General features: G+C 41.5%; 1 protein-coding gene across 7 annotated transcripts in view; it reads left to right on the top strand.

The window, feature by feature from the left end:
- DAB1 (DAB adaptor protein 1) overlaps positions 1 to 15,179 on the top strand; it is a 142,347-nt gene that overhangs the window by 95,767 nt on the left and 31,401 nt on the right. For 6 of the 7 annotated variants that reach the window (XM_083867105.1, XM_083867104.1, XM_083867107.1 and 3 more), the window contains 2 exons: positions 11,609 to 11,740; positions 12,336 to 12,455. In XM_083867105.1, the coding sequence (XP_083723231.1) occupies positions 11,609 to 11,740; positions 12,336 to 12,455 (252 nt within the window). Of the gene's footprint in view, positions 1 to 11,608; positions 11,741 to 12,335; positions 12,456 to 13,114; positions 13,154 to 14,497; positions 14,564 to 15,179 lie in introns of all 7 variants that reach the window. The other variant, XM_083867109.1, reaches the window with a different exon arrangement.

The raw sequence follows: 15,179 nt of genomic DNA on the forward strand, positions 1-15,179 counted from the left end.
CATGGACATGTGGCAGCTAGCAAAATGTAAATGTCAGGAGAACCTACTTCCTTAATTACATCCCTTATTGACTATTGTAATTCATTCATTATTGGCCTTCCAAACTGGGCCCTGGGCAGTTTGGATGGTTCACAGTGCTCCACAGGGATTTTAAACAGCCACAAGCTCATGGAGTTCCATTCTTCAGATGCCCAGTTTGCTGTATGAGGGTTTTAAAAGCCTTAGGTGTCATGGCAGTTGTGTTATTGTGGAAAAAAAAGAACCCAAAAGATGAAATGTGAGTGTGATTGTGGACATCGTGAAGTCTTGGGGATCTGGAGGTTTGTTTTGAGGGCTGAAATTTCTCTTCCTTTCGCCTGGAAAAGAGAAAAGCTCTGATCCAGGGCTGAGTCCAGCCTGCTTGAAGTCAGGATATGCAGAAACTGCTTTGTGAGTATTCTGATCCTAATGGGCATGGAGATAAAATGGGCATGGAGATAAAATAAAGCTATTCCAGACACATTATCCAAACTGAAATAATTTGTGCGATTTTGTTGCAGCTGTACTTTTTTCTTTTTCAGTATGAAAAGTGTAAAAAGTTGATTGCTTTCAAAAAGGCAGAAAATGAGATTGTTGGAGTTTAGTGATAGTCTCATTTGGCCTCCTGTTGTTTAATCCAAGCACCACAGGATTGAATTAAGAAAGGGAAGTGCTGCTATAATGCATTCTGCGTTATGGTACGGAGAATCTCACTGTTACATAGTTATAACAGTGATAAATAACGTTTGCAAACAATAAATATTAGTAATATTAATGTTTTCCCAGCTACCAGTTGGCCTCCATTGCATATGGGGGTGGCTATTCTGTCTACAGAGCTGTTGTAGTAAAAATTACTATACCAACCCTTCTGGTTTTTGCTAATTTCAATTAGTTTGGTATCCTTAACCAGAATTTGGGGTGAATTTTGCTAAGAAGTTGAAAGTCAGTGCATTTGTTGTTGTGGATCCTGTTACATAGTGGAGCTGCACAGCATCTTTCCGCTATTATCCCATGGCAGAAAACTCAAAGTGTGCAGTTATATTGGGATTTTTTTTGCCTGTATTCACTACTCTTTTGTGATCCAGATAAATAAATCTCCAGCAGAGCCACATTCCTTTTTCTCCAGCTGCAATTTTGTCTTATAAGAAGAGCACCCAAAATACCGAGTTGCGTGCAAGTCCTGGTGTTTTTAAGCCAGGTTAATGCATCACACAGTAGAAGAAAATTTCAGGCCCATTTTCAGCACACCTGGAATTACAAAGGCTGGATTTCAGACTTCTTGGGAAAGGATTTAGCAAGAGAAGTGCTGACATAATAATAGCACAGGCGGCTGAGATGCTCTGAAACCTCCCTGGAGAGCAGTGGGGGACATTCAGCAGGTGCCAGAACAGAAAGTTACATCCCCCTTTGAAATCCACTCTTTTTTTCTCAGAGATAGCTGGGAAGCATTACACCCCAGGAGTGCTGGTGATTTTCCTTCCTATTCAGAGCATTTTTATCTGGTGGGCTGCTCTGCAATTTTGTGTTTGCCCTGGTAGGAGCAATAGCACTGTCACTGCTCCTGAATTCCTGTGCTGCCTCCTGGGCTCTCCGGAGGTGGGGGCAGATGTCCTTCACTGTTAAGGGTGATGAGAGAGGGAAATGACAGGAAAGGGTGGCTTTTAAATTTACATGGAGTTTGCAGGATGATCTAATAGAGACTTGTTGAAAGTAGAGTCACTGGCAGAGTTCTGCCTTCAGGAACACAAGGAAGTCAGCAAGAGCTTCACTCTGATAGTCCATCGGGGTGAATAAACACCTTTTTTTATCCCTCTTAGTTTTATGTAATAAGTTCCCTGTGCAAGGAGAAGAGAGAAGGCCACTGCCCCTGGATGCCAAACACAAACACCTGCCTTCATCCCTCTCATTCAGTAAAGTCATAAATTTCACATACCAGTAGATTCTTGCTTAGTACAAAAACAAGTGCTCATAAAAGTTCTCTTCCCAAATCAGGTCCCTGGACTCCTGCCCTTCCTGGTGGATGCTCTGGGTGCTCAGCATGTGGCAGCCCCTGTGTCAGGGAACAGCATCTCCTGTCGTGCTCCCAGCACCTGGTGGCAATCCTGGAATTACAGCAGTGTCCCTTCTGTCCTTAAATTGTAGCATCCTGCCCCTCTCTGCTGTTAATGCTTCCTAATCCTTTGTGGTTCCCATCCTCATCCCACGTCATGGCACTCGCAATGGAACAGGCAGCAGCATTCCTGCTGGCTTGAAAGGCAGCACTGTGAATAGGTGAGGCAGAACACTAATTAGTTTGAGTGCTCTGACATTTAAAGCAAATAAGAAGTCTGAGTATCTAAAAATATTGCATATGGCTCCCAGCCCTGGCTCTGCATAGCTCAAAGTACTTTTTTTTTTTCTTTTTAGATAGTCAAAATATGGATTTGAATCCAATTTTTTTTTATTATGTCCTTGCTTTTAAAAAGGCTCGAGTTGGTTTGTAAAAGGTTTTATGCGCAGCCTTCTGCGATCTTTAATTAGCCAAATGCTTTCCTGTGAGTGATGGAGGAATTTGAAAGTATTTTAAAGTGTAAGGCCACGTGTGAGCATAACCTGTGCATGCATAAGGCTCAGTGCTGAGCAGTGCTGGGAGTGCAGTAATGAGGAAGTTCAGGTTTGATGAGGAGAAGACATTGTTGCATGCTGGAGCAGCAGAGGGGGAGAGAGAAAGGAATAAGTAGGAAAGAAGCCAGCATCCACAGCTGTGAAAGGCTTTGCTGCCTGCATCTCAGTAAAAGGTGAGGGCAGCACTGCCAGGGTGCTTTTCTGAAAGGCAGGCCCTATGTGTGACACCCCTGGGCAGGACAGAAAAGCAAAGCAGGGAGAGGGAAAAGCCAGCAGAGCTGATCTGTGCTCTCAGCTGGGCCAGGTCTGCGTGAAGAGCGTTAATCAAAGTTTGCTTTTGGAGGTTTCAATTAGCAGCAGAAGACTAAAACCAAACATTCATCCTGCTTTACATGAAAATGAGCAGGGAAGAAACAACTCTGGGCATTAATGGGAGCTGTAGGAATCACTATTGAAAGGTGCCAGGGCAGAGATTAAAAACAGTCTCCATTGCCTGACTTGAAATGTAGAACTCTTGGAACAAATGTGCAAAGCAACTACCAGGGGCAGCTTCAGCAGTTCCTACCTTGGGATAATGCAAGGGGAAGAGAAAAAGAAAATAGAGCAAAAAATTACCTGCGAGTTCTTTATTCTGCTTCAGAGTCTCTTTGAGGTTTTGCCTTTTATATTCTATTTTATTCTTATCTTAGGGCTCAAGTACTGCACACACACTTGTCATGTTGCTATGGATGGTTTATATCCGAGGTGAAGTGTCTGTTGTGGGACCTGAACAAATGAAGGATTTATTGATGAATGATCCCATTTACGGGATGGTCTGAAGCTTGTTTATATGTGCTATTGTAACTCAGAGGAAAAGGCCTCCTCTCTTTCTTTCCTGTAGGAAAACTGAAAAGAAAATGGTTTGGTCTTTATGACCAGGATTGGTCATTCATGATGCTGTTTCTGAATTGTGAAGCTCATCACTACAGGGTCATCTTTGGGTGATGTGCAGGTACCCCAAGTCCATCACCAGCCACTGAAACCAGTCTATGATCCTAGAACACAGGGCTTCTTGCTTCTATACCTTGGTTAATTTCTGGTTATGAAATCACTTCTGTATTTAAACAATACCAAGATTGTGTCATGTGAAATTCTCAACTGTTTTGCATCATTTTCAACTGGCTCATGAAAACAATATACTGGTTATACACAGCTTGTGAATTCACAGAATCCTTTTGTGCTCTTGTTCTTCCCTGTACCTGTGCTTTCTCTCAGTCCCCTGTAAAGTCTTACTGAATTAGGGAGAGTATCTGGGAGATAGATAGATAAATATAAAATAAATCCCTCTTGTCCTTTTTCCCTTCTCCAGTAAAGTTTCTTACATTGTGCAAGTAGATTTATAGTCCAAGGAAGTTTCTGTTTGATGACTATCCAGTGCAACTTAAATTTGAGTATGGTTTTTGTGATCTTTTCAAGCTCTGCTTTATAGGGGTTGCATGAGAAATCAAGAGAATCAGCGGCTGCCTCTCACTGAGGAGTTTGTCAAATCACAGGCTACAAGAAGAGGGTGGCTGGTAATGCTTGCTGAATCTGAAGCAGTTAAGATCTGAGACAGCTAAAGCCAAAAAAATTACTTCCAAACCTCCTAGGAGTTGTATGAAGGAATTGCTTGTGCTGTTCATGTAAATCAAAAGCGTTTCAGGAGGGTGAGGAATATTGGTGTATAGGAACAAAAGAACCTTGTAAAAAGTAAGGGCTGCTCAAAGGACATTCACAAGCTGTAAAGATGAACATAGTAAAAAATATGGAGAGATTCAGTGATGCTGTTGCAGACTGTCTCATTGCTGAATATTGTGCTCTCTCAAATTCAAGATTTAATCAATGAGTCTCACAGAGTCTATCAGGAAAAAATAAAAGGCTGCTGCACTTGAGCTGTATGGAAGCTTTGGCTTGAGAGCAGAGGGAAATACTGGCATATTTATGGCTGTTTTGATCCACTGACCATTTTGCAGAGGGTGCTGAGGTGGGAGCTCAGAGGGAATACACTCAGATGTGTTACAGCCCTGGGAATCCCACAGTGACCACTGAGCAGCTGCCCTCCCAAAAACTGTAATAATAATAACTTACAGGCAAGTGCTGTTTCTTGTACAGCACACTGCAACAGTGAAATGGCAACATAAAACGATGTGCTGCAGCCTGTAGATGCTCCTTGCAGGTGAAATTTGGGGCATGTTGCATTGCTGAGCTGATTAGGGCCATTGACTTCAGTATCAAGGATTAGGTCTGCTGCTTCTTGGTTTTGCTGTGCAAATCCTTTGCTTTAACCATCCTGATAGAGCAATGGTTGTGTCAGATGCAGAACAATAAGAAAATAGTACAAGGCTCATGGGAGGCCCAGCATCTCAGCTTCAGTGTGGCACATCTGTCTTTCCAAAGCTCTCTGAAAATGTTTCCTTGCCCTTTAAGATTTTCTTTGTCCTGGAACAAAATTTGCAAGTGCATATTTAAAATGTAACTTGGGCTTCACAGTAATTGTACAAGGTTTTTGGGTTTAACTAGCTGCTTTCACTCCAGGTACAATAGAAAATTGAAAAGCCTTTGAAGTGAAGATGGAAAATTGGCCATATGTGCATTCCAGTTTTGTTTTGCCCCTTTCCAAATTCATATATCTAATAAATGGATATTCTGCATGAGCAGCTTAGCATTTGCTTCTGAAGACAATGACCAATAACTAAATTCAAATCTGGTCTTTGTCAGACATTATTACAAATTATGAGAGCTGGACAGAAGTTTATTACCTTAGTGCTGTTCTCTTCCACAAATTAGGTTCTTGGAGCATCCAGCCAGGTCAATATCAGAGATCCATTCATCACAATTAGGTTGCTGTGCTGGCAGAGCCCCGTCCTGCTGCCTTAATTGACTCTGGGGTTGGGGACAGGGCCACCCCAGCTGAGAGCATCACTGGGTGTGTCTGTCACAAAGGTACCCACAAGGGCACTTGCCTTTGCCCCATTAACAATTTCCCACTCTTGCTCCCCAGATGAGATGAAGGCAGCAGCAGGATGCTTTTTTCATCAAGCAAAGGGAATGGTGAGGATTAATTCAGATTTTAGCTGTGACCCAAGTACTCTTTTATGCTTTTACCCCTTTTCCTGAGTCCAACCAAGCAGGCTCTTACCTGGGGTACTCCTGGGAGGGACTTGCCTTTATTTAGGATAGAATATACAGGTAGAGCTTAGACTTGAGCAGGTTCTTATCCTCACACAGGATCTTGCTCACTGGCTCTGCTCCCTCCTGGCTCAGCTGCACGTTGCCATGCAAGCTCAGGAAGTCACATAATTTGGGGTTTTTTTGCTTCAGTCTCCTCGGCTGCAGGAAGAGAATGGCTCTTATGAGTTTGTTATTGTTATTAAAAGGAAATTAAATTTACACTTCTCTGGGTGCTGCGCTGTGTCACAGGCAGACGGCTGCCCCCCTGGAGGGACTGAGTCTGCAAGAGCTGGGGCTAAATCTGTTTTCATTCTTCTCTTTATCAGCACCATATTTCATGTGCCCCTTTGTGCTACACAGACCAAGCTTTGATCTGCATATAATCTCAAAGTGAGCTTTTTTTTGTGCCAAGTGTTTTTATTGCAGAGCTTGTGCACTGAGACGCCTTTTAGTAGCTGGCACTTGGAAAAGTCTTTCCTCAGGTTATTGTCTGCAAAATCAGTGTGTGTGGAGGAAGCACGGGGATTAGACAGATTTATTTTCTTCTCATTGTGAAGCCACGCTTACAGGCTGCCATCTCAGAGGGCCCTTGAGGCTTGGAGAACTCTCCAGAGGTTACATTTTTCTTTTCTGCTCCTATTCTTGGGGTGGGATGTTTTTGCAGAAGGAAAGTCCATAATCTATTGTTCAGCCTATGTTCCATGAGTGGCTCTGGCTCAAACAGATTTTATCCTTCAAAGGGGAAGGGTTCAGCCCCCACTCCATGGTTTTGTGTTCAATTTTATGACCAAAACTGATTGTCTTTTACCAGTGCTGGGAAACGCCTCCCAATACTGAAATCTCCATAACTGCAAGAGGTTTCCAGTGGGTTTTGCTTTTCAGGTTTTCATATGTGACATTCCTTTTTGGAAGCTGACTTGGAAGGATGCTTTGTTCCAAAACTCCTTGCTCTTGTCAGAATTCAGTATTTTGATAATTTGCTAAGTTTAAATTCTACAGCTCTCTTCCTTTCCTAGATCAAACCTGATAAAATTTTCCAACATGTTGCAATAAATGTTTATATAACAGATTTTTTTGGGCTATCAAGTGCTTCCTCACACTAAGCACTATCACATTTAAGGAAGATTACTGTGATCTGTCATATATTGTTTGTTCTGTCCCCTCTCCCTGGGCAAGTGACTGAAGAGTTCATGACAGTAGGGAAGGGCTGTCAGATGGGAAATGAGATGTTTCTCTGTCACCCTGTGCTGTGTCCAGTAGTAATTTGCAGGGAGTTTGAAGCTGTTGGCAGTTGTGGCTCTGAAATAACATTGAGCTGTCTCCTCTCTGGTATTTCACATGAAACTGAGAATTTTTGCAGTGGTTGTTTCATTTCCCCATCTGCTCATCCCCTGCCTTATCTCATGAGGCTGATGTCTTGCCACCCCATCTGCCATCCAAATACCAAGTTCCAGAAAACAGCATGAGAAAGTTTGTGATGCAAATGCAATTTATTGATGTGTTTTTTCATTTCACTCTGACATTTGAGACTGTTGACTTTTCCTCCAGATTGTGTGTACACAGTCCCACTGAAATGCACTTTTCTCTAGAGGGAGAGGAAGTGGAAGGGTTCACAACTGCTTGAGAGGTATCCATACACCTTAATGGGTACCAGGGAAAACTCTGTGTCAGGAAGAGGTTTTGGGGGTTTGGATGGTGTGGTTTTTAACTGTCTGCATACAGGCACTGCTGTGCATCTCTTAAAGCTTTCAGAAGTTACAAAACTAGATTGGTGTGAGATTTGAATGTGCAGTAGAGAATTGAGCTGTTTGATGTCATGGAATGGTTTGGGTTGGAAGGGGCCTTAAAGATGATCTGATTCCAGCCCTGCTGCCATGGGCACCTCTAGGACTGTGGGGTGTTTGTGATGGGGATGAGCAGATGAGCAGCTCCACTCCACCTCTGCTAAGAGCATTTTAAGGGAACAGCAGAGAAGCATTGCAGCACAAACGCAGCCATTAAGGAATGCTTGTGGCGTGTTGTTGTCCCCATGATCCCTGCAAATACCAGCTAAAACAAACAGGAATTGTAGGGAAATGGCTATGAAGAGCCTTGGACCAGGTGCTGCATGTTGAGCTCTGTTAAGGAGCACAGCAGCCTCCTGCGTGCAGTGAAGGAGAACCATCTGTGCCACCCAATGTTTTCTTGCAGCAGGGAAATAAAATTAATCTCAGAGGCACTCAGGTGTTTTGCAGTGCTCTCTTTTCACTGTGTGTTGCAGTAAGTAATGGTCGATGTCCTGTCACACTTTGGGCTTGCTGAGCTCCTTGGTAAGGCTTTACCATTCATTTTTCATATTAAATTCAATTTCTGTGATTTTTTTTTCCCATGGTCTTCCTAAGCAGACAGGGCCTGGTTTCCTTATGTGCTGCTGAGCAGAACCTGTTGGGATACAGGGGACTTGCAGCATGGCTGAAACCATGGTCCATGAAGTTATTTTATTATGAATCCATTGAAGATTTTGCAGTTTGGTGGGTAACTGAGGTGTTTAGGCAATTTATACAGGCAACATGGGCAGGAATAGGCTTGGTCCATCTGTATCCCCCATCCCAGCATCCATAGTGGAGCTCCCAGTTGATCCCACCTCCCTGAGCCCAGGCACAGTGTGCAGTTCCTTGAGGTGAGAGACTGTGCAACCCAAATCCCTGGGAGACTTGTCCTGCTGGATGTAATACTGTGTGGAACAAGCCTTCTGCTTTCAGTGGGGCAGCTTTTCCAGCAGGATTTGCAGCTTGCAGGATATTTTTTTGTTGTTGTTGTGGCTCCTAACAGTGTGCCCCAGGCTCCACTAAATAGACAACCTCATTAAAAGAGAAATAGCGATAGTAAAGCAGTGACTTTCTCATGCCATCTAACTCACATTTTTGACATGATTGCTGGACCCTCCAAGTACTTAATTGATTGACTTAATTGATTTAGTGGCACTGGAGGCTACAGCATGGAAATAAAGGGGCAAGATGAGGATAAGGGGTGAAAAAATTTATGATAGGTGCCAAGCAGCCTGAGGGAAATTAGAAATGCTACAGATCTCAGAGGCAGCTAAATCAATTCAGTGTGATGTACAGGGAGCGACCTGGGGGAAGAGGAGAAGCAGGGGATGGAATGGAGAAAAGGAGAGGAAACAATGGCTGATGGGAGAGACCAGAGTAGCTTAAAGGGAAGAGGAAAGGCAGCAGGCTTGGTGCAGATGGATATTTTGGACTTCGGAGTTTAACACCAGGCAAAAACTTCTTAGTGTATGAATAAAATATAATAATGCTATTGTGTTTAGCCTAAAAAAAAGGAACTCATGCCTCACAAGAATGTCTTGTTACCCAGTTTGAAACTTTATCTGTGCTTCCATTTAAAATCTCCAACACTTGCATCAGTGACTAAATTCACAGGAGACCTAAAATAATTTGGAGGCTGTGGGTTTTGTTAACAACTGAAACTTAAATGTTAAATTACTTTCTAATCTCTGCAATATGTAATTGACTGTGTTGAACCATAATACAAATTAAGTCTTCTCTATAATTTGTTCTGTCGTGCTGCAGTGCTCCAAAACAATTTGGTACCTCACTTAAGGATTGGTAAATGGTTTGTAGCAGCTCTCAGCACAGAGACAGTAAAAACTTCAGATAGTGATGGGATCCATTGGTGTTGGCATACAGGGGTGTCAGAAACATCCCTGAGTTGAGAAATAATTCTTTTATCTGCTTGTGGCCACTAGAGATAGGATTCTGATCTTGCATTTTCCAGTGGTGAATCTCTCCTGACTGCAACAGGAGCCCCATTTCTGCTGTGCAGGAGCAAAAAGTCAGACACTCAGTAAATAATGCTTAGAATGGAGCCTTGCAATATGTAGAAAGGACACATGAGGTGAACTGAGGGCTGTGAAAATGCAGGTGTGTTTATAGCTACATTTGAGTACAGATGTGTGTGTGCAACATTGCACTTCACGTGTGTATTCCAGCTCACTGTCCCTCAAACAAGTGAAAAGCTCTCCCTAAACACTCCATAAGTAAAATACATGAGGATAATTGCATTCACCTTTACCTAATTTCTATTTCTAGTGTGTAAAATGTCATAACCATTAGAAATGTAACGATTTTTGAACAGTGAATTTGGATTCCCAAATAAGTTGGAGCGTCTCCATCTGCTCTCTTACCTTGTGGGGGATACTCTTCCATGGTAGAACAATCTTCACATTTAATTCCACGAGGAAGGCACCTGATCACAGTTTAATTTCAGTGCAAAATGCTGCCTGGCAATCAATAAAGCAATGTCAGAGAACTTTGATTTAATAGGAGCCAGCGATAACGTTCCCTGTCATATGCAGAATAGAGAGATGAGAACATTTCATTTCATCGTAACAGATAGCATGTAACTTGGTTTTCAAAAAAACCTAATAAATCAATATCCCTGTATTATCTAAGTAAGATCCCATCATTAATTTTAAACGCTCAACACGTCGTGGGGGGAGAGTCTGAAGTGCACCTTCAGCTGAGCCACGTCCTGCCTGCAGTCACTGGCAGCACAAGCAGTCTTGATATGGGGACATTAAGAGCCATTTACTGTGAAATGAAAATGAAACATGTCCAGTCTCCTGTTTTATATGGGGCCATCCATCTCTTGCCTCTCCTTTCAGGTCCTTCTGCCCTACAGAAGTCCTGTCACTCTCCCTGCACAACTTCAGCCTTTCCCCTGCCACACACAGATGTCCTCCCTGCTTCTGAATTTTAAAACTTTTACTTGTTTGGTTTTTTTTTTTTTTTTTTTTTTTTTTAACTCTAAAAATAACTGGTTGTTTAGAGATTGCCTGGATACCATGCTGCTTTTCAAAATGTGCTTTTCTCGAAGCCAGCAGGAATCTGGACCTCCAAAGAATTCTCTGTGAGGCTTTGCCTGCTCTCAGAAATAGCATTATCCCTGGATGATACAAGAGCAGGTCAATACATCAGAAGGTAGAAATTGAAACTAATAGATTGTTTTAGATAAGCTTTCCAAGGACATTATTTTAAGTGGAAATACTTCTCTATTACTTTGATAATAAAATGCTGTTTAGTCCAAAGTGAGAAAGATTCTGGCACTACATTCTGGCATACATTACTACTGATGCTTCTGAGAGCCTCAGATTCATGTCCTGACTCTGGGCAGAGCTTGACACACACAGTTAAAATTAAGTCTTTTTATTATTACAATTCACCAAAGTGGGATTGTAAGTAAAATGTGGACTTCTGCATTCACCATTGATTTGCAGTTGAATAATCACATTTACATTCATTTTCTGAGGAAAATAAATATTTGGAGTTGCGTTACTGCTTGAAGTGAAATCTCTCACACTGGCTGATGCTGATTTTTGTGGAGATGAGGCAGGTCTGGTGCTGATTCCTGGAGGTGTTGGAGATCTCAGCTGTAGCTCTGCAGATCAGCCTGGCCTGGGAGTCACTTTGTGTAAAGCTTTCTGCAGCCCCTGCTTATTTATGTACCTGGAAATCCTGATTCTGTGCCTGGGATGCTGTCTAGGTAGTAGCTGGGTAATGCATTTTCTATTTAATTATATTTCAAAAATCTTCAATGGAAGCTTTTAGTCAACCTACTAAAGCAAATCAAGTTTGGGTAGATTTTGAGAAAAAAAGAGGCTTAAAGAGTTTGGATATTAATTGGTTTTCATATCAGGATGTGTTGTGATCCAAATAAAGTGGTGAAGGAGAAATTAAACTGCTTTTTAATCAAACATTCTGATGGATATTCTCTATTATTGTTTGTTTTATTTTAGCTACTCCAGCATCACCACGCAGTTCATGAAATTTCCTACATTGCAAAGGATATCACAGACCACCGAGCGTTTGGATATGTGTGTGGAAAGGAGGGAAATCATAGATTTGTGGCAATAAAAACAGCCCAGGCAGTAAGTATCAAATCACTGTCATTTTCTGCCGTGTAGCTCAGCTGAAAAGCTGTTTGTAAGAAGCTGTTCTAGAAGCTGGTCTTGGGTTGTTTATGATTGTGCTCAACTGGTCACAAGTGTCTGTGTAGATCTTAAATAGCAAATTAATGGAGCCAGCTTGGGCAGGAGGGAATGTGTTTCATTGTTCCCAGTTTTTTATGATGTGTTTTGTTATAATTAGTTATTGTTTACCTTTCTAGCTAAGCTAGACTGGATGAAGATAAATTTGCTTATGTTTCTATACTCAAGGAAACCCACATTGTGTGTAGTCTGCTGTAATTTCAGTGGATGAGAAAGCACTAATAAATATTGCCTTTACATTCATCCATGTGCCTTTTATATTCATAATGCTTTTTATATTCATAACTATAATTATCATTAATTTTCAAGCACAGTTAGTTCAGTAGGAATTAACCCAGGCCTGGGTGCTGAGATAGAAATTAATTCTGTGTGAAGTTTAAATGTGGAGGTGCTCTAACTGCTCTGTCAGGAGGATGGGATAAGAGGTGTTTATTTTCTCCTACAGAAATTCTCCACCCTGTTTTTGCTTCCACAGGCTGAACCTGTAATCCTGGACTTGAGAGACCTGTTTCAGCTCATCTACGAACTGAAACAAAGGGAAGAAATGGAAAAAAAGGCACAAAAGGACAAACAGTGTGAGCAGGCTGTATACCAGGTACACCAATAAGCTTAGACTACTGCCCACGAAAAGTTTGGGTTTGGAGTTTCCCCCCCAAGTTGCTCCAGAAAGGCTCTGAGCATCCTCAGCACTTCTGACAGCAGTGGGTTTGAGCAGTGCTGGCTTCCAAAGGACCAGCGTGAGCCCAGCAGCCATCCTGAGCCCAGACTAGGATTAAACTGAGCTGAATCCCAGACTAGGATTAAACCCCAAACTGTCACTGGGGTGTGGTGAACCTGGTTAGCAGCTGGAAATGATCCCCTCATTTCCTGCTTAGTGTTTCTTCTAATGCAGAAGGAAAAGTTTAATGAAGGGTCAGTGTTGTAAGTCAGATCTAAAGTGTTGTAAGTCAGGTTTTAAGTGCTGTAAGTCAGGTTTTAAGTGTCTCATGCTTTAGGGGGAGATTCAATATACTTCTGAATGTGTGTATTTGAATCAAGTCAAACAAGGTGCAGATTGTTAAACTCGGATGGAACTTGAATAAAGTTACTTTGTACCATAATGTGACTTTATCTGTATCCTAAAGAAAGAAAACTATGAACTTACCTGCCCATTTTGCTTATTCCTTTGCTGTCCTTTAATTTCTGAATACAGTTCTTTTATCTCTGCTGTTTATGTTCTTTGCTTTTACTGCCTGTCCTCTTACTTTGCTGTAGACAATTTTGGAAGAAGATGTAGAAGATCCTGTATACCAGGTAATTTCTGAAGCTGTATGGCCTTGGAGTTTCAGAAATGACTAAATACATGTTATCTTCAAACGCAGCCAAAACCTTGAACAAGATGTTTTGATATTTACTGAGAGAGGTCTTGTGAGAAACCTTAAAAACCTCCACAGAAAGTAGCATATTTAGAGATTAAGTTGTAAGTAATAGCACAATATGCCTGTATAGAATGGGATATTTCAGTTGGAGTATAAAAATATTAGATGAAATATGTCATAAATACTACTTAAAATGTGGCTTGTGTATCCAGATTTTAAGTTTCAAAATGAGATTTGTCATCATTTTTTAATACAAACTCATGACTGAAAAGGGAGCTACTCTGAGAATTAGGGAAGGGGACATCTTGTTCTCATAGTAATAAGTTGTAATTTTGTTTTTGTTTTCTGTGGAGCCAGAATTTAATTCAGAGGGTGAATATTTGGAAAAAGAAAACCAACAGTAGCACTGATGTTGTAACACACTCCCTTGTTGGCGTTTGAGCTATGATTTAATAATAGATCTGAAATTTAAGTCTTGCTTCATCCAAGAAAAATGTCTGGGAGCAAAGATGATTATCAGAAATGTGTCAATATATTCATGTCCAATACCCTGCTGAGTGTGAAGAAGAAAAAAGATGTAATTTCATTCTCGTGTTTTTGTGCTGAAACGAAATATGTGATAGTTTACTTTTTTTTTTCCTGGGGATTTTGTGTTCTTCCACTTAGGCTTATCAGTGGGAGTCACGCTGAAAGGAACCAATGCAGCCATTAGTGAATATTGAACAGAGCCTAAGGTGCAGCAAGAAAGATGATAAGAGTCAGGATGCCCTAAATTACTGTTCAGCTATTATAATGTCAGGAGTTTTGTTCTGTACTCTTCACAATAAAGCAAAAACCTGAAAATGAAAGAGTGTTGTGACAGCCTTTTGCCATGTGGCCTGTTTCACGCACACCAGCCTGTTCTCCCAGCTTGGATTTAGCACCTTTATTCCTAGATAATAAATATATGTGGAATTAATTGCCATTATGTAAAAGAGGCAAAATTCGTGTTGCCTTCAGAAAATTAATACTGGGCCACAGGCAGTCTCCCTGGCGAGGAAGAATTAGGGAGTTGCTCTAATGATCATTAAGAGGAGATTTAGGCCTGTTCATTGCCGGTTTATGAAATATGAAACAACCTTTCCTGGTGCTTCCCAACAAACCGGTTGTCCTGCTGCCAGCCTTGTGCTTTGAAGTTGTTTCTTTAATGCCTGCCTTTGTTTTGACTGTTGGAATTCCAAACGGCCTTTTTCCCTTCTGTTTCATCTCTGACTGTCCCTCTCTGGCGCTGGTGCCATAGTACATTGTGTTTGAGGCTGGACACGAGCCCATCCGTGAGCCTGAAACGGAGGAAAACATTTATCAGGTATAAAAACCTCTCCCCTTCGCTGTTCCCATCGCAACGACCCCGCCAGCGTTCGATGAAAGTGCATTTCATACATAGCTTGCTTTTAGTTTCCATCCATCACAAAAATGTCTTGGCATTCCATTCTGGTGACATTATCTGCCCAGTCACAATGTGATTTTTTTTTCTCCCCTGTTGTTTGTCATATCAGCTTCTGCAAATTTTATATTGACTTGGTCAACTCACGAACTTTTGAGTACACCATATGAGGTGATAAATGGAGATTCTCTTTTTTTTTCTGTAAATTTTTTGAAAATTTTTTACACCTATTCTGAGAAACATCCTGAAGATGTTTTGTTGGCAGACCATCCAAGAAATTCCTAGAAATTTCAGTGGTTGCTGCTCTTGTTTCTGTCTAACCAAGGAAATAACTGAGCAAAACCTCAGGGCTCTCGAGGGATATCCCCCCCAGACCAGGGAAACTGTTTTCAGAGTGCATATGTTATGTTAAAGCCCAAGCTCACATCCTTCACACTGACAAAAAACTGCATTGAAAGCAATATAAAATAATCTTTTGTCGTTCAATTTATCCCCAAGGGATCAGCACGAAGTTTATTAAAATATAATGTAATTCATT

This window comes from Zosterops lateralis, assembly GCF_965231275.1.
Source record: "Zosterops lateralis genome assembly, chromosome: 9".
NCBI classification, from domain to species: Eukaryota; Metazoa; Chordata; class Aves; order Passeriformes; family Zosteropidae; genus Zosterops; species Zosterops lateralis.